General features: G+C 36.8%; 1 protein-coding gene across 1 annotated transcript in view; it reads right to left on the bottom strand.

The window, feature by feature from the left end:
* Positions 1 to 20,848, bottom strand: part of DMD (dystrophin) — a 2,165,569-nt gene that overhangs the window by 1,481,632 nt on the left and 663,089 nt on the right. The window contains exon 15 of the mRNA XM_061137756.1: positions 7,317 to 7,496. Coding sequence (XP_060993739.1) covers positions 7,317 to 7,496 — 180 coding nt within the window. The remainder of the gene's footprint in view (positions 1 to 7,316; positions 7,497 to 20,848) is intronic.

Genomic DNA, 20,848 nt, shown 5'->3' with positions numbered 1-20,848 from the left:
GGGCACGATGAGAGTCAATACTGAAGAGATATCATAAAAGAAGTTGTTCTCCCATTTAAGAAAATATTATCTGATAATTAAGAAGGTTTATTCTGTAAAACTCTGTTTAGTTTTATATATCTCGTCCCTCACTTCAAATTCTCTTTCATACAAATTGCCAGAAAGGAGAGATACATGTTGGCTTCATGATACATATTAAACACAGAACTTGAGCAACTGTGTGAATCAACTACATCTTGCAAAAATTCAACAAGCAATGGGATTTACTTTTTCTGATCCACCTGACCTTCTTCTATACACCATCTGACATAAAGCCATGGGATACCTTCTTTAACTAGCAGATTATTAAGCATATAGAAAAAAAAAAAAACCCTTGTATATGTCTTGATGTGTTATTTATTGTCAGCAGACAACGGATTTATCACATAGAGGCTGAATATTTTATCTTCATGGTATTTTAATTACATATTCATGATGAGTGAAATGTAACTATTTCAGAATTCAGCCTTCTTTGAATAGGAAGAAAATTTTATTTTTATTATCATCTTCCAGCTGACTCCTGAGATTTATATAGTAGAGATACTTGGAATCTCTTTGCTAATTACTCCAGAGTTTTATATAAAATTTCAAGCAAAGAGAAATGCATCATAAACATTTAGAACTGAAAGGGCACTACAGAGATCTTCGTAGGCCAATTTTTTTCATTTTATAAGTAAGAAATGAGCAGTTCCAACAGTTAATTCAGCTCTAGTCTCTTAAATTTGCAGTGTCTACAACATTTTATGTTGTAGTAGATAAATGAATTTACAACATAAAACCAATTGCACTGAAATACACAAGGCCCATTGTCAAACCTCTACTTTAGCTGAAGGGAGCAAAAGAATACAGTTATTTCCCAAAGTTATTTGAGTTGTAACTTGGAAATTTTCTAATCAAACCTTTAACCTAAGCGATTAACCAAAAGATGCTCTAAAATTCAAGATGGTTAGACCATGAATTAAGTAAGATAAAAAACCTAAAAGAAGTGAGGAAATTTTACTTTAATTCTAGGTTTTATAAAGCCATTAAAATTGTTTTTTAATTGGCAGCAGACTGATTAGACTTGGAGAGCTTTCAGGAACCACTGAAAAGGGTTGTCAATTGAAAGGCCTTAGAGTATTTTTAATTAAAATCATTGGCAAAAAGATGAGAGGCAAACCAAGTGTAACTACATTTCATGTATCAAGAGGTCTACAAAATAATGCTTTGAGGACAGGTATAGTCAGAATGTGAATGTAAAATATTTTATAGAGAGTAAAACCAGGGATCTCTAAAAACTGAGCATGAACTCAGAAAAGAAAGGCAAATACAGAAATTTTCATTTTAATGCTTTTGCATCTATTTGCATTTCTGGTATTATAAAAACACTAGCTTATTATCTTCAACCATGTTTTACATTACTCACATGTCTGGCAGGAGTTTGAAAACTCTCTACAGGACATAAATAATGTAGAACAGACATATTCATACATAATAATCACTTTCTCTATTTGGGCATGAGTGAGGACAGAAACGGACTTACACAGCATAAACATGAATGCTCATGTTCAAAAGGAGAGGGACTCTGAGTATATTAATTTTATTTTTAAGATTTTTGTGCTTATAGTTCAGAACATCACAAAAATCATTAGATATATAGCAAAATATTGATGAAATGGGAATAACATCTATGAACTTATATGAGTCATAGAATGTTGCCCACTTCTGGCAAAGAAGATAATTTTCTCTATTTAAAAAAAAATCACAGGACTACAGACTTTGGGACTTATCTAAAAAGATTCATTCTTACATCCAATGTAAGACCAGAAACTATAAAACTCCTAGAGGAGAACATAGGCAAAACACTCTCTGACATAAATCAAAGCAAGATCCTCTATGACCCACCTCCCAGAATATTGGAAATAAAAGCAAAACTAAACAAATGGGACCTAATGAAACTTAAAAGCTTTTGCACTACAAAGGAAACTATAAGTAAGGTGAAAAGACAGCCCTCAGATTGGGAGAAAATAATAGCAAATGAAGAAACAGACAAAGGATTAATCTCAAAAATATACAAGCAACTCCTGCAGCTCAATTCCAGAAAAATAAATGACCCAATCAAAAAATGGGCCAAAGAACTAAACAGACATTTCTCCAAAGAAGACATACAGATGGCTAACAAACACATGAAAAGATGCTCAACATCACTCATTATTAGAGAAATGCAAATCAAAACCACAATGAGGTACCATTACACGCCAGTCAGGATGGCTGCTATCCAAAAGTCTACAAGCAATAAATTTGCTGGAGAGGGTGTGGAGAAAAGGGAACCCTCTTACACTGTTGGTGGGAATGCAAACTAGTACAGCCGCTATGGAAAACAGTGTGGAGATTTCTTAAAAAATTGGAAATAGAACTGCCATATGACCCAGCAATCCCACTTCTGGGCATACACACTGAGGAAACCAGATCTGAAAGAGACACGTGCACCCCAATGTTCATCGCAGCACTGTTTATAATAGCCAGGACATGGAAGCAACCTAGATGCCCATCAGCAGATGAATGGATAAGGAAGCTGTGGTACATATACACCATGGAATATTACTCAGCCATTAAAAAGAATTCATTTGAACCAGTCCTAATGAGATGGATGAAGCTGGAGCCCCTTATACAGAGTGAAGTAAGCCAGAAAGATAAAGAACATTACAGCATACTGACACATGTATATGGAATTTAGAAAGGTGATAACGATAACCCTATATGCAGAACAGAAAAAGAGACACAGAAATACAGAACAGACTTTTGAACTTTGTGGGAGAATGTGAGGGTGGGATATTTCAAAAGAACAGCATGTATGCTATCTATGGTGAAACAGATCACCAGCCCAGGTGGGATGCACGAGACAAGTGCTCCGGCCTGGTGCACTGGGAAGACCCAGAGGAATCGGGTGGAGAGGGAGGTGGGAGGGGGGATCGGGATTAGGAATACGTGTAAATCCATGGCTGATTCATATCAATGTATGACAAAACCCACTGGAAAAAAAAAATATATATGAAAAAAAAAATAAAATAAAAAAAATAATAAAAAAAAATCACAGGACTACAGACTTTGGGACTTATCTAAAAAGATTCATTCTTACATCCAAACATCTGCTGCCAACTCTAACATTAATTACCATAATAAATTATAAAGCAAATGAATAATATCCTCTTTCCATAGTATACTATGATTTCAATTCAATGGGGGAAAATAATATTTCAAATCATTGAAATTATATTTAAGTTTAAAATATTAACTATAATGAATTTCTGACTATCTTATTCCCTAGTTACAATCAAAATATAAATATGTTCATCAGGGGCACGATATTTAGGGGAAAAAAAGGCAGCTGAGTAAATGTCAATGAGAAAGCACATTTACAAAAATATGGAGGACACATAGGGTCATTTAAGGATTTAAATAAGTCAATCCAGGGTATATTTCATTTGTTCTCTTTTCTCATTTTAAGGAACCACATGGCAAGGGTTATTATTCTTTTTAACTTTTGGAAACAAGGTATTTCTATTTTCTTAGGCCACCTTCTTATCAACTTCAGCATCTTTAGCTTGTGTTCAGGTGTTACTCAAGCCAAAGCTGACTCTGAAATGCAAGAGAGCAGCCCTCATAGTTGCTTTTTTTTTTCTTTCATGTTTTGATCTCTTGCCACGCTACTGTTTCATAAGGTCAAAATCCCTCAAAGCCTTGACCTGAATAGCAGTCAAAATTTCAGGCACACGATGCTCTTTATATGAGCATAAACAGATGCCTTGTCATCTCAGTCACAATGCCTATATCCTACTGGATTTTAACTATTACTAGAACTGTGCTCATTCTTTACACCAATCATTTAAAAGAATTTTTAAAAGACTGAGCATACTGTGTCATTAATGGGACTATTTTTCCCCCGACAAACATGCTGGAATGTATGCATACAAGTGAGCTCTGTTCTTTAAAGTCAAATCCATACTCTCAACATTCTTGGACTTCTTATTGCCATTTTGATCAAATTCAATCTGATGTGTAAGAAAAATCAATTTTTGTTTTTAGTTATGAGATATTATTTCTTTTCTTACTCTATCTCCTTTTAATTCCTATTTCCCTGGGTAGCTTCCTTTTTATCTTGTTAAGAGTCCCAACACCCCTGGCAATGATTTGGATTGGGTTTATGATGGTGCATTTTGGGGCAAAACTGAAGAGTGAAAACTGAGACATGAGCTTAAGAAAGGCTCAAGTTTAGTGACTAAGGAAGCAAATTGCTAATATAATGTTGTTTATCTGCTTCTGGTCTGGTATAGGAGTGTAAAACTGTTAAACAGAAAATGTTTTAAAAAATCATAGTGGACTTGGGATTTTCATGGTAGTGCAGTGGTTAGGACTTTGTCTTCCAATGCAGGGGTGAGGGTTTGCTCCCTGGTTGAAGAGCTAAGCTCCCACATGCCTCATGGACAAAAAAGCAGATCATAGACAATAGAAGCAATATTGTAACATTCAGTACAGATTTCAAAAATGGTCTAAAGCATCTTTAAAAAAAAAAAACACAGTGAACTATAACAAGCCATCCAGACTCACTAAACAGTATACCTTGCATAGCAAGAGAATATTTTTTCCCTCAAAATGTTTTCATGTCTATGGCTTCATTTTATCCTCATCAAATCCCAGGGAGCAAGTGGAGCAGATATATGTTATATGTTAGAAATCAATTTATAGAGAATTAAACAAATCAAAGTTAGTACTATTTTATCACAGATTTTAAAAAAATTCAAAAATAGGAGCTTAAGTAAGTTGCCCAGGGTCAAAGTCTCATAACTTTTAAGCCAATAAAAAATCAGGCTTCTAAGGTTGTTTTTTTTTTTAATTAACCAACTAAAATAATCAAACCAGTAAGATTTTGATGATATGCACAAGTATCATTCCACGGAATGAGTATATTTAAATATTACACTGCCAGGAAGGTCTCTCTTCTTCCCATCTCAGGCAGTACGGAGGAACACCGGAATGTAGGGACTGGCACATGTGTCATTGTCTCACCAATTCAGTGTTTTCAAAAATATGTTTGGCAGACTTTATCAAAGGCTGTGTGCAGATTATAAGCCTACTGAATGAGATTTTCTGAGCACGGAATCTAGGACCATGCATTTGAATCAGTTTCCCAGGTAACTATCAGGCAGACTCAAGTCTGGAAAACCACTGCCAATAGTGCAAATGGACCAGAGTGCAACCTGTTGTTAACAGTTACACTTCCATGATTATATCCCTTTAAAGAGATACATTACAAAATATATATTTCAAATAATGCCAGTCTTTCTTAATATGGTAACTGATCATTTTACAGCACCAATAACCTATGTAGCTGATGGGCATATATTGTAATGATATCACTGATGGTTTAAAAAGTTAACACTTTCTAATGTATGATATATTTGTTACATAAATGTCAATGGTCATGCAAAGTAGCCAAGGCCAGATTACATATAATAAGAATCATGATCTGGTGGTAAAATCACTAGTATATCTGCTGCTGCTGCTAAGTCGCTTCAGTTGTGTCTGACTCTGTGCGACCCCATAGATGGCAGCCTACCAGGCTCCTCCATTCCTGGGATTCTCCAGGCAAGAGCACTGGAGTGGGTTGCCACTTCCTTCTCCAATGCATGAAAGTGAAAAGTGAAAGTGAAGTAGCTCAGCTGCATCTGACTTTTTGAGACCCCATGGACTGCAGCCTACCAGGCTCCTCCATCCATAGGATTTTCCAGGCAAGAGTACTGGAGTGGGTTGCCATTGCCTTCTCCAGTATATTCACTGCTGCTGCTGCTGCTGCTAAATCACTTCAGTCGTGTCCGACTCTGTGCGACCCCATAGACAGCAGCCCACCAGGCTCCCCCGTCCCTGGGATTCTCCAGGGAAGAATACTGGAGTGGGTTGCCATTTCCTTCTCCAGTATATCCACTAACAGCCCCAAATACAGTCAATGAAATTTTTTATTATTGCCCAATGACTGTATGAGAAATTACTGCAATTGATATTTCTTCAGGTTCTAAATTTTAAATATGGATTTGATTTGAAAAGAAAGATGGAACTGTGATGGAAAGTTATGTATGTTGGCTGATCATTTAAATTATGTATTTTGGAAGCAATGTTTCAAATTTCATTTTTTCATCTTTCAACAAACATTTCCTAAATGCCACTAATCAGATGCCAAGTCTCAAAAACCAAAATTCCCTGCACTATCTCACAAGAGAGCAGATATAAGCCTAAAGCTATTGAATATGGTTTCAACAAGGGTATGTACACAGTGCATTGAGCTATGAACTGGGACCAATTAGTAAAAGTTAGCCTCTATAACACAAAACAAAATGGCAGAATGTATTAAACACTATTGAACATAATGTTAATTTTTGAATGACTGCCCATGATTCCACCATCTAACCATATCAGATAATAAGAGTTGCAAGTTTAAAAAATACTCCATTAAAAAATACATTACCAAAACTTTTACAATTCTTAACAAAAAACCACATGACACTACAAGTATAACATAGATGTTTTCCTAATATACAGCCTATATGTGCTAGTATAACTAAGTTGCATGGTTTTAGGAGTCAACAGTCTATGGCAGAAAATCCACTGATTATAACCTCACTTGTACTAATTGAAAGATATCTTTGGTGAAATCAAAGATCGTGGACCCCAGTCTTGCTCTTGTCAGTGACTTTCCTTGGACAGTTCACTTTTCCTCCCTAAACTTAATTTTCTCATGTGTAAAGTGCAGAGGTCAATTAATGGCCCTCATCATTTCAAGGATCTATGATTTGGAGTTACAGTGTTATGACACAGTTTCCTAGCATTTTGTCTGACTGTCGAAGTCACTCATCCTCATTCCCATTGAATTGGAAAGGATTATCCTCTAAGGCTGGAGAAGGAAATGGCAACTCATCCAGTATTCTTGCCTGGGAAATCCCATGGACAGAAGAGCCTGGTGGGCTACAGTCCATGGGGTCCCAAGAGTCAGACACAAAACAGTGACTGAACCATCACCACCCTATAAAGCAATGACTAGTTCAGCCCACCAGCACTCACTCCTCCACCTCTCCCACATTCTCCAGTGTCAAAGGTGACCAAGAGAGCTATATTTTATTATTCAATTAAATACTTAGCAAGGAGTAATCCAGTGACATCCTCTGTAGGGTTACAGTATCACTCTCTCATTGCAGATTTCAAAAATCTCAAGGATAATTTATTGTAGGTTAATGATTATCACTAACCTGTGCTGAACTTTTTTCAAGTTTTTGGACTAAATTATCCCAGCGCTGGGCAAAGTTGTCCAACCATGCTTCCATCTTTTGGGCAACCAGTGTATTTTTCAGTGTTGAAAGAAGATCTTGGTTGAGTGAGCATAGTTTGTCCATGGTTTGCTTTTTCTTCTCTAGATCAGTTTTTAAAACCTGTTAAAACAAGGAAGAACACAGACTAAGCCTTGATTACATTTTTGAATTTTTTTCCACTTATTTTTATTAGTTGGAGGCTAACTATGTTACAATATTGTAGTGGTTTTAGCCATACATTGACATGAATCAGCCATGGATTTACATGTGTCCCCCATCCCGATCCCCTCTCCTGCCTCCCTCCCCATCCCATCCCTCTGGGTCTTCCCAGTGCACCAGCCCTGAGCACTTGTCTCATGCATCCAACCTGGGCTGGTGATCTGTTTCACCTTGATAGTATACTTGTTTCAATGCTATTCTCTCAGAACATCCTACCCTCGCCTTTACAAAACACTGTAGTTCAATCAGCTTTTGCATGCATTTTCACATTTGTATAGACACGAAAAGATTATAACTCTGCCTGCAAAAGAACTAGAGTTCATAAAAATATAAGTAGAAAATTATAATCCAAATAATGTTCCCAAAAAGCGTGGAGAGAAATAAAAGATTCAAAATAAACATTTTTATTTATTTTAGAATAAATAAGGAGTCAGAGGCACTTATGAGCTACCTGAACATTCTTGAAGAACTATCAGGGAAAAAAAGTAGTGTTGGTTCAAAAGGAAAAACAGAGATTGACATATGGAAATTACTTATTAATATTTGGAGGTGTTCTAAAGTGAAAGGTAGGGCTCTTGGGTGTTAGTGAGTTTCCTCTTAATTTCTGATAGAAGTTAAATGAAATACCACATGCCAGGAGTACTGAAGAGGACATGGCAAATTGAGAAGATGAGCATAGTTAAGATTTCCAATCTGAAATGCTATGATTCTTTGAATAAATTTGCAATTTTTTTTTATTTCTATGATTTGTACATACTTTTCATTATTCAGATACAAAAACCTTGTTATGCAGTTTACTGGCTTTTACATATTTTTAGCATCTGTTATTCAATTAACATTCAGCTATTTGAGTAATTATCTTCTAAAGCTAATTTTAAAGCCCATTAAGTAATAGAATAAAGTAATTGAGTATGGCACAAATCCTTTGGAATCACTATGCTTGTTTACTAAATGCTTATGTGTTTTATGAAGTATTTTTATATCATTCATATTTCCAAAGTTCCTAGGAGCTATGGAAGGTTACACATGCTCTTTGGTTGATAGAAAATGAATAAACAAAGTGGCATGTGTGAAATTAGTAGATCAGGACAGCTTATTCTTTCATTTTATCCATTAAGGTCACCCTAGGCTTTGGGAAATCCCATTTCCATCTCCCCAGTGCTAGGCCCTGATTTAATTTGTAAAAACAGGCTAAGAAGAAAGAAAGGAGAGAATTATTTTATGGACATTTTACCATCCTCTCTCATTGGCGGTAGCAAGTGCAATGAACATAAACTAAGCTGTGAGACCTGTCTTTCCAAAATAAATGCAAATTTATTTAAGAACAACTAACATTGCATATGGCAAATAAATGAGCATGAAACAGATGCACCAATTGCTCACGAACTGAAGTATCATTGACAGAGAGAAATCAATACAGGCCCACCCCCTGCAAAGGACACTTTATGTAGCTCATTTTGGCATGCCACCTGCATTGATAGCTCTGAACTGCAGACGGCTCTGGTGTCTCCTTCAATTAGTTCATCCTTTTCTCAGAATTTGCTTCACCTGGTGTTCTTTATATTGCAGTCTTACTGCGAGCCATTTTTAGGGAATAAAAGCAAGTTTTGAAATGCATTTTTAGTTTCTCCTCAATAATTGTCTTTTCACTATGTTTCCTAAGCCTGAAAGAATGCAATCGACCAAAATATACAAGTTGAATTTGAAGAAGAGGAAACAATTTACATTCGAAATTTATGAGTAGTCTATTGTTACCTAAAAGGGTTTTCTTAGATGATCTATAAAAGTCATTGGATACACAAAGAGATTTAGTGGCAAATGACATGGAGCCTCCTGTGTTAACAATCGACCAAAGAAGAAGCACTTAGTGAACATTACAAAAATAAAGGGGAAATTTCCCATTAAAGAATATAATTAGGAAAAATAACTCAAGGTAAAGTAAAAACAGCATTATTATAAATTGTGCAATTATCAAATCAATAATATTTTTACCCAAATCTGTATGACAAAAACACTATACTAGCCAAGGCTTCTATCTGGTAAATTCTAGATCTAGTTTATCAAACGGTGATAGCAGGATAGTTGTTCTGCCTCAGTGTGTTTCCTCTTGTTGGCTCTGAACCAATCTCTCTCCCAGTCTTTCTTCATCTCATAATCTCCAAATTCCTGAAGTACTCTCCCACCATAACTAACAGGAAAAAAACAGGAAATCCATGGTGGTGCCAGATACAATGTATCACAGCAATGAATTACCTTCTCCCACCTATCCTTAGACAGAAATTATTCTAAGCTTGGATTTTGTGTATATTAAATAACTACAATTTAGTTTCTACTAAATTTTTGTGTATTAAAAGGACATATTTTTGCATACTAAGAACTGATTATAGATCTTTGAGTGCCTAGAGTTCTAGAAAACTAGAGAACTAGAGTTCTAGAAAATTCAGAAGGCAAAAAGAAGCTCTAGAAAATGTGTACAAGGCAGAGATCAGCTAGGCTTTTAAAAGAAGAAATATAATTTATTTTCATAGAAGCGAGGTACCTGGACAAACCTCCAACATAAACAGGAAAGAACAGCCAATAAATCAGACTGGACAGCAGTAGAAATGGGCAAGTAATAGATAAGCTGCTCAAGAAGACAAGATAAACATGTTCTATATGGTCAGGGTTAGATGATTTGAAATGAAAAGAGAATGTATGCTTGCAAAAGGCCCACAAAGTCATCACCTTATTCTCATCAGACGGACACTTCGGAGACCAATGCCAAGATAATTTCTCATAAACTGGCAAAACTGAATCCTGTACCTATTTTATGAGTAGTTATCTATATGTAAGAAGTATTTTGGTGGCTCAGTGGTAAAGAATCTGCCTGCCAATGCAGGAGACATGGGTTCAATCACTGGATCAGGAAGATCCCCTGGAGAAGGAAATGGCAACCAACTCCAGTATTCTTGTCTGGAGAATTCCATGGGCAGAAGAGCCTGGCGGGCTATAGCTCATGGAGTCACAAAGAGTCAGACACAACTGAAGCGACTAAACAACAACAAGACAGAGTGATCCAATTCTTTCTAATCACCTGTTGTTGTACTTAGGTAGATTGATCCACTGTGGGGGTTTCTCATCTTGAGGGAGCGTAAGAATCGCCAGGAAGGCTTGTGAACTGGAAGACTGCTGGGCCCTATGCTTCCAGAGTTTATGAATCAGTAGGCCTGGGATAGGGCCTAAGGATTTGCCTTTCTAAGGAGTTCCTGGGTAATGCTGCTAGTCTAGGGACCACACCCTGAGAACCACTGATACTGTCTAGAGGAATTCTTTGAGGGTGATCACTGAAGCTGAGGTCAAGTTACCAAGACCTGGTGAAACAGCACTGTTCACAGGGATTAGCCAAGCTCCCATACATGCTCTGTCCCTGCCATCTTAGCTTGCAGACGCTTGATAGTGACCTAAGCCCACAGCATTCCTGTAGTCCCTGAACACCACACTCTCTTGGATCATCCACTTTCCCAGAGTTGTCCTTTGCTGGCAAATGCCACAGCAACAGTACTTTTCCACTGGAGCCTGTTTCTTGTTAATTTGGGCCTTCCCACAAGAGCCTACTTGATTCTTCCAGTCTTAGAATTCACCTCAATTTCTTCTTTCCTTTCATTTTTATTCTTTATGCCAAATAAAAACTCAATTTGGATGATAGAACAATAATAAGGCCCACATGATTTGGGTAAAAAATGTATCAGGAGGAAATCAAATACTTGACTCCTCTTCTCTCACCTCACATGAAAAGTAGGAGAAAATCCCATGGGTTATTAGTGGTAATATTTCAAAACAAATTACACTGATTGTAAATAAAAGAGAGATTTAGCACACTGTATCTATACCTAGGTATGTAGTAGGAACTGGTGACAGATGGTACCTGTTTTGGGTCTCAGATTGTGACATATTTTAATGAACATTAAATTCTTACTCACTGCCTGAGTCAGCAGGGGAATTTACCTCAAATTCTAGACCAGCTGTCAGGTTTTGTTAATTGGCTTAAACTATCAAACAGTAAGACTTATACAAAACATATTTTCACTTTGTTCACAAGTAAGGTGACATAATTTGAATTTTAATCATATTGGAAAATTATTGAGACTTTGCTAAGAGAGCATTTTCATGGCCCTGGAGCTAGCAATGTCTTTTACATATAAAAATGTCAACATCAAGGCACATGATTATTCAAAACAAAAATTTTCAACTGCAGTTATTTTTCTGTCAAAGAATAAAATGTGATGAGTTCTGAAACAGCTTAAAAGTCTTGGACCTGAGTCTGGATATCTTGGTGTTCATTTTAACTCTGCTAGTAATCTTCTATTACTTTATCCATGCCATGTGTTTTCTTCTGGGCCTCAATTTCCTCTTCTGAAATAAACTTATCTGTCTCCTTGTTTCCATGCCCAGCGCTACTTAGTTCAGTTCTAATTAGCCTCCTTCCTATGAAAAGTCTTAACACCAAAGAGTGCTCTGGAAATGCAAATATGATTGTTATTCAGCTCCCAATGGCTCCCCATTAGTTTCAGAACAAAATTACAAATGTATCACTGATATTTTTGCACTGTTTGATACATAGATTACTTTTCTGAAATCTGTCTTCAGTAGTGATACCACTCAAAAAACACATTCTCTGAGGATTGATTTCTATCAATGAGAAGCTAGTTTGCAGTAACAAGTAATACATATGTGAATCTATTTTAAATTAAAAGCTTATAGAAAATTAGTCACTATGGAGCCAAAAATGTATGATACAAAAAATATTTGGTAATATGGTACAAATTTAACTGAGGAAATTTATTTAAGCTTAGTTCAAATATATTATTTAATTATTATGATGTATAATACATATTAATACAGAAATAGATTAATTTAGGTAAAGTTATTAAACATTATTTACAATAGACCTTTGTTTTATATCACAGTTAACATCACATTAGCATTTAGCAGAACTGATCAAAAATAGAAAAGAAATCCTAACTATGCAATACTTTACTTGAAAAATCAAGCTCTTAATAAATATTAGATTGGCCTCTCCCATAATGGAAAATAATAAAATTCACAGTTGAAGAGAAGCTTTGTAGATTTTTTTTTTTTAACTCCATACAGTTCAACTCAAACTGAAACGTCTCGATGAACCCCGATGTCCCCTTATTGCCAAAGTTCCTTAATACCTCATAACATATGGGTGCTATAATCACCACCCCAACTGGGGAGAGTGCGCTCACCAAGCACCCAGTCACCTGAGCTGCTCGGAACTGGGAAGGGCACAAAACTCAGGCCCAACGAAGTCCATGCCTTTGTGGAGTACCCGAGAACCTGAACCTGAGCGGCATACACCTGGAAAGTGCACACAACCCAGGGACTGCTTTAGACAGTTCCCCTGCAGAGCAACCTGGAGCCTGAGTAGTGTAGACTGGGAAAGCACACACGACGTGAGCAGGGGCAAACCCAGTGTGGCCCAGACACTGCGAGCACACCCCACACATACCAGTGACGTTTGCAGTGCTCCTCGCTCCCCACAATACGACTGAACAAGTGAGCCTAAATACATGACCACCTTCGCTCCCTTGTGTCAGGGAGGAAGTTAGATACAGAAGAGACTTGCAAACAGAGGAAGCCAAAATAAAGAAGAGGGAACCGCTTTGGAAGTGACAGGTACAACAGATTAAAACGATGTAGTTAGCATTGACTACACTGGAAGGGACCTATAGACCTTGAGAAGAAGTATAAGCTGGAACAAGGAACTATCTGAAACTGAACTGACCCCACACTGCCCTCAACAGCTTCAGAGAAATTCCAAGATATATTTTACTATTATCATTTTTTTATTTTTTTATTTTTAAGTTCTTTATTACTCCTTCAATTTTCATTTTTAAAACCTACTATTACCTTGCAAAAGAAAGAGCCTATTTTTAAAGCAAATTTCATATTTTTTTTACAACTTTTGCGATTTGGTTTTGTGTTTTTAATATTGTATTTTTGAGAGTCTAACCTCTACTCTAGATTTTTAATCTTTGCTTTTTGGTATTTGTTATCAATTTTGTACCTTTAAGAGTCCAATCTTCAGTACCCAATTTTACTTAGGAGTGTGATTACTTGCTTGATTGCACTCTCCCCTTTTGACTCTCCTTCTTCTCCCCCAGGTCACCTCTATCTCTTCCCTCCGCCTTCTCTTCTCTATTTAACTCTGTGAATCTCTTTGGGTGTTCCAGGCTGTGGAGAACACTTAGGGAACTGGTCACTGGCTAGATTGGTCTCTCTCCTTTTGACTCCCCCTCCTCTACTCCTGGTCACCTCTATCTCCTTCCTTCCTCTTCTCTTCTTTATGGAACTCTGTGAAACTCTCTGAGTGTTCCAGACTGTGGAGACCAAATAGAAAATTGATTACTGGCTAGATTGCTCTAGCCCCTTTTGATTCCCCCTCTTCTCCTCCTGGTCACCTCTATCTCCCTCCTCCCTCTTCTCTTCTCCATGTAACTCCGTGAACCTCTCTGGGTGTCTCTCACTGTGGAGAATCATTTCACCATTAACCTAGATGTTTTATCATCAGTGCTGTATGGATGGAGAAGTCTTGAGGCTACTGTAAGAATAAGACTGAAAGCTAGAGGTGGGAGGCTTAAATCCAAAACTTGAGAATGCCAGAAAACTCCTGACTCCAGGGAATATTAATCAACAAGAGCTCATCCAAAAGCCTCCATACCTACACTGAAACCAAGCTCCACCAGAGAGCCAACAAGTTTCAGAGCAAGACATACCAAGCTAATTCTCCAACAATGCAGGAACATAACCCTGAGCATAAAAACATAGGTGGCCAAAAGTCACACCAAACCCACAGACACCTCAAAACTCACTCCTGGACACTTCATTGCACTCCAGAGAGAAGAGATCCAGCTCCACCCACCAGAACACTGACACAAGATTCCCTAACCAGGAAACCTTGACAAGCCACTCATCCAACCCCACCCACAGGGAGGAATCTCCACAATAAAGAGGAACCACAAACTTCCAGCATAAAGAAAGGCCACCCTAAACACAGCAACCTAAACAAGATGAAAAGGCAGAGAAATATTCAGCAGGTAAAGGAACATGATAAAAGCCCACCAAATTTAAAAAAAAAAAAGGAGGAGATAGGGAGTCTACCTGAAAAAGAACTCAGAATAATGATAGTAAAAATGATCCAAAATCTTGAAAGCAAAATGGAGTTACAGATAAATAGACTGGAGACAAGGATTGAGAAGATGCAGGAAAAGTATAACAAGGACCTAGAAGAAATAAAAAAGAGTCAATCAATAATGAATAATGCAATAACTTAGATCAAAAGCACTCTGGAGGGAACCAAAAGTAGAACAATTGAGGCAGAAGATAGGATAAGTGAGGTAGAAGATAAAATGGTGGAAATAAATGAAGCAGAGAGGAAAAAAGAAAAAAGAATTAAAAGAAATGAGGACAACCTCAGAATCAGCTTCAACATTAGAATCATAGGAGTCCCAGAAGAAGAAGACAAAAAGAAAGGACATGAGAAAATACTTGAGGAGATAACAGCTGAAAACGTCCCTAAAATGGGGAAGGAAATAGCCACTCAAGTCCAAGAAACCCAGAGAGTCCCAAACAGGATAAACCCAAGGTGAAACACCCCAAGACACATATTAATCAAAATAACGAATATCAAACACAAAGAAAAAATATTAAAAGCAGCAAGGGAAAAACAACAAATAACTCACAAGAGGATTCCCATAAGGATAACAGCTGATCTTTCAATAGAAACTCTTCAAACCAGGAGGGAATGGCAGGACATACTTAAAGTGATGAAAGAGAAAAACCTACAACCCAGATTATTGTACCCAGCAAGGATCTCATTCAAATATGAAGGAGAAATCAAAAGCTTTACAGACAAGCAAAACCTCAGAGAATTCAGAACCACCAAACCAGCTCTTCAACAAATGCTAAAGGATCTTCTCTAGACAGGAAACACAGAAAAGGTGTATAAACTCGAACCCAAAACAACAAAGAAAAAGGCAATGGGCTCATACTTGTCAATAATTACCTTATAGACTGGCTGAATGGAAACAAAAACAAGACCACTATATATGCTGTCTACAAGGACCCACCTCAAACATAGGGACACATACAGACTGAAAGTGAAGGGCTGGAGAAAGATATTTCACGCAAATGGAGACCAAAAGAAAGCAGGAATAGCAATATTCACATCAGATAAAATAGACTTTGAAATAAAGGCCATGAAAAGAGACAAAGAAGGACACTACATAATGATTAAAGGAAGAAGATGTAACAATTATAACACCCAAAAGAGGAGCACCACAATATGTAAGGCAAATTCTAACAAGTATGAAAGAGGAAATTAACAGTAACACAATAATAGTGGGAGACTTTAATACCCCACTCACACTTATGGATAGATCAATTAAAGAGAAAATTAGCAAGTAAACACAAACTTTAAATGATACAATGGACCAGTTAGACCTAATTGATATCTATAGGACATTTCACCATAAAACAATGAATTTCACATTTTTCTCAACTGCACACAGAACCTTCTCCAGGATAGATAACATCCCGGGCCATAAATCTAGCCTTGGTAAATTCAAAAAAATTGAAATCATCTCAAGCAGCTTTTCTGATCACAATGTGGTAAGATCAGATGCCAACTACAGGAAAAAAAAAACTATTAAAAATACAAACATGTGGAGGCTAAACAACAAACTTCTGAATAACCAACAAACCACAAAAGAAATAAAAATATGCATAGAAATGAATGAAAATGAAAACACAACCCAAAACCTATGGGATTCAGTAAAAGCAGTGCTAAGGGGAAGGTTCATAGCAATACAAGCCTACCTCAAGAAACAGGAGAAAAATCAAATAAATAACCTAACTCTACACCTAAAGCAACTAGAAAAAGAAAAATGAAGCACCCCAGGGTTAGTAGAAGGAAAGAAATCATAAAAATTATGGCAGAAATAAATGCAAAAGAAACCTAGGAGACCATAGCCAAAATCAACAAAGCTAAAAGCTGGTTCTTTGAGAAGATAAATAAAACTGACAAACCATTAGCCAGACTCATCAAAAAACAAAGGGAGAAGAATCAAATCTACAAAATTAGAAATGAAAATGGAGAAATCACAACAGACAACACAGAAATACAAAGGATCATAAGAGACAACGATCAGCAACTATATGCCAATAAAATGGACAACTTGGAAGAAATGGACAAATTCTTAGAAAAGTATAACTTTCCAAAACTGAATCAGGAAGAAATAGAAAATCTTAACAGACCCATCACAAGCAAGGAAATCGAAAGTGAAATCAGAAATTTTCCAACAAACAAAAGCCCAGGACCAGATGGCTTCACAGCTGAATTCTATCAAAAATTTAGAGAAGAGCTAACACCTATTCTACTCAAATTCTTCCAGAAAAGTGCAGAGGAAGGTAAACTGCCAAACTCATTCTACAAGGCCATCATCACCCTAATACCAAAACCATACAGAGATGCCACAAAAAAAGTAAATACAGGCCAATATCATTGATGAACATAGATGCAAAAATCCTTAACAAAATTCTAGCAAACAGAACCGAACAACATATTAAAAAGATCACACATCATGACCAAGTGGGCTTTATCCCAGAGATGCAAGGATTCTTCAATATCCACAAATTAATCAATGTGATACACCACATTAACAAATTAAAAGATAAAAACCATATGATTATCTCAATAGATGCAGAGAAAGCCTTTGACAAAATTCAACATCCATTTATGATAAAAACCCTCCAGAAAGCAGGAATAGAAGGAACATACCTCAACATAATAAAAGCCATCTATGACAAACCCACAGCAAACATTATCCTCAATGGTGAAAAATTGAAAGCATTTCCCCTAAAGTCAGGAACAAGACAAGGGTGCCCACTCACATCACTACTATTCAACATAGTTTTGGACGTCTTAGCCACAGCAATCAGAGAAGAAAAAGAAATAAAGTGAATCCAAATTGAAAAAGAAGAAATAAAACTATCACTGTTTGTAGATGACATGATCCTCTACATAGAAAACCCTAAAGACTCCATCAGACAATTACTAGAGCCAATCAATGAATATAGTAAAGTTGCAGGATATAAAATTAACACACAGAAATCCCTTGCATTCCTATACATTAACAATGAGAAAACAGAAAGAGAAATTAAGGAAACAATTCCATTCACCATCACAACAAAAAGAATCAAATACTTAGGAATAAATTTACCTAAAGAAACAAAAGACCTATATGTAGAAAACTATAAAACACTGATGAAAGAAATCAAAGAGGACACAAATAGATGGATAAATATACCATGTTCATGGATTGGAAGACTCAATATAGTGAAAATGAGTATACTACCCAAAGCAATCTATAGACTCAATGCAATCCATATCAAGCTACCAATGGTATTTTTCAGAGAACTAGAATAAATAATTTCACAACTTGTATGGAAATACAAAAAACCTCAAATAGCCAAAGCAATCTTGAGAAAGAAGAATGGAACCGGAAAAATCAACCTGCCTGACTTCATACTATACTGCAAAGCTACAGTCATCAAGACAGTATGGTATTGGCACAAAGACAGAAATATAGATCAGTGGAATAGAATAGAAAGCCCAGAGATAAATCCATGCACCTATGGACACCTTATCTTTGACAAAGGAGGCAAGGATATACAATGGAGAAAAGCTAATCTCTTTAACAAGTGGTGCTGGGAAAACTGGTCAGCCACTTGTAAAAGAATGAAACTAGAACACTTTCTAACACCACACACAAAAATAAGCTCAAAATGGATTAAAGATCTAAATATAAGACCAGAAATTATAAAACTCCTAGAGGAAAACATAGGCAAAGCACTCTGACATAAATTATAGCAGGATCCTCTATGACCCACCTCCCAGAGTAATGGAAATAAAAGCAAAAATAAACAAATGGGACCTAATTAAACTTAAAAGCTTTTGCACAATGAAGGCAACTATAAACAAGGTGAAAGGACAACCTTCAGTATGGAAGAAAATAATAACAAATGAAGCAACTGACAAAGGATTAATCTCAAAAATAGACAAGCAACTTCTGCAGCTCAATTCCAGAAAAATAAGTGACCCAATCAAAAAATAGACCAAAGAACTAAACAGACATTTCTCCAAAGAAAACATACAGATGGCTAACAAACACATGAAAAGATGCTCAACATCACTCATCACCAGAGAAATGCAAATCAAGACTACAATGAGGTACCATCTCACGCTGGTCAGAATGGGTGCTATCAAAAAGTCTACAAACAATAAATGCAGGAGAGGGTGTGGAGAAAAAGAGACCCTCTTACACTGTTGGTGGGAATGCAAACTAGTACAGCCACTATGGGGAACAGTGTGGAGATGCCTTAAAAAACTAGAAATAGAACTGCCATATGACCCAGAAATCCCACTGCTAGGCATATACACCGAGGAAACCAGAATTGAAAGAGACACATGTACTCCAATGTTCATCGCAGCACTGTTTACAATAGCCTGGACATGGAAGCAACCTAGATGTTCATAGGCAGACGAATGGATAAAAAAGCTGTGGTACATATACACAATGGAATATTACTCAGCTATTAAAATGAATGCATTTGAATCAGTTTTAATGAGGTGGATGAAACTGGAGCCTATTATACAGAGCAAAGTAAGTCAAAAAGAAAAACACCAATATGGTATATTAAATCATATATATGGAATTTAGGAAGATGGTAATGATGACCCTATATGCGAGACAGTGAGAGACACAGATGTAAAGAACAGACTTTTGGACTCTGTGGGAGAAGGCAAGGGTGGGATGACTTGAGAGAATAGTATTGTAACATGTATATTACCATCTGTGAAATAGATTACCAGTCCAGGTTCAATTCATGAGACAGGGTGCTCAGGGCTGGTGCACCAGGATGACCCTGAGGGATGGGATGGGAGGGAGCTGGGACGGAGTTTCAGGATGGGGAACACATGTACACCCATGGCTGATTCATGTGACTGTATGGCAAAAAAAACCCACCACAATATTGTAAAGTAATTAGCCTCCAAATAAAATTAAAAAAACAAACAAAACCTATGGGTGCTATAATCAATGCCATTTTGTTTGCTTCAATGTTTTTCTTATTTTTCAAAACATGATATAAGCCCCTTCTATGTGAGGATAATCATTTCTTGTTCTACTCTTGTATTTCTCAGAGAATCTAATTAAGTTTATTTTAGACTTATTAGATTTATGAAACTTAAGTTTACTCTAGAACTATACTGTTTATAATTTTACAGAACATTCACAGGTACTTTTCAGTGCTACTTTTAAATTTTTTACTGTAATCTTATTTCAGGTATGTTATCCTTTTTCAAAGAGTACAATTCTGTTTCAAAAAAACAAACTTGAAACTTTACCTACATTATTATAAAATTAATATTTATGTCCCTCCAAAATTCATATTTTGAAGGCCTAACCTTCCAATATTATCACATTAGGAGGTGGAGCTTTGGGGAGGTAATGATGCTTAGATGAGGTCATGAGAGTAGGGCCCCCCCCTCTAGGATTCTGCTTGTGTGCTAAGTCACTTTAGTTGCGTCTGACTCTGTGACGCTATAGACTATAGTCCACCAGACTTCTATGTCTGTGGGATTCTCCAGGCAAGAATGCCGGAGTGGGTTGCCAGCCTCTCTTCCATGGGATCTTCCCAACCCAGGTATCGATCCTCAGCCTCTTATGTCTCCTGCGATTAGTGCCCTCATGCAAAAAAGAAGGGATACCAGAGCTTCCTCTGTCTCACCAGGAAGAGGGCCCTCACCAAGAACCGAATCTTCCAGCACCTTGATATTGTGCTTCCCAGTTTCTAGAACTGTAAGAAATAAATATCTACTGTTAAAGTCACCAGTATGTGGCATTTGATTACAACAGCACAAGTAGACTAAGACAGGAATTGGGAGCAAGAACTGGTGTCTCTTGTAACAAATACCTAAAAATGCAGAAACAGCTTTGGACTGGGCCATTGGTAGAGGCTGAAAGAGTTTTGAGGTATATGCTCGAAAAAGTCAAGATTGCCATGAAGATAACTTCAAAGGGCAACTCTGGTGAGGACTCAGGGAGAAAAAAGGAGAGCTGGAAAGAAAGTTTCCATCTTTCTAGAGAACACATAAATAATCATGAACAGAATGTTGGTATAAATATGGA

Source organism: Dama dama, chromosome X (genome assembly GCF_033118175.1).
Source record: "Dama dama isolate Ldn47 chromosome X, ASM3311817v1, whole genome shotgun sequence".
In the NCBI taxonomy this organism is placed as follows: domain Eukaryota; kingdom Metazoa; phylum Chordata; class Mammalia; order Artiodactyla; family Cervidae; genus Dama; species Dama dama.
The sequence above is the reverse complement of the archived record's forward strand: the minus strand, read 5'-3'. Positions and strand labels throughout refer to the sequence as shown.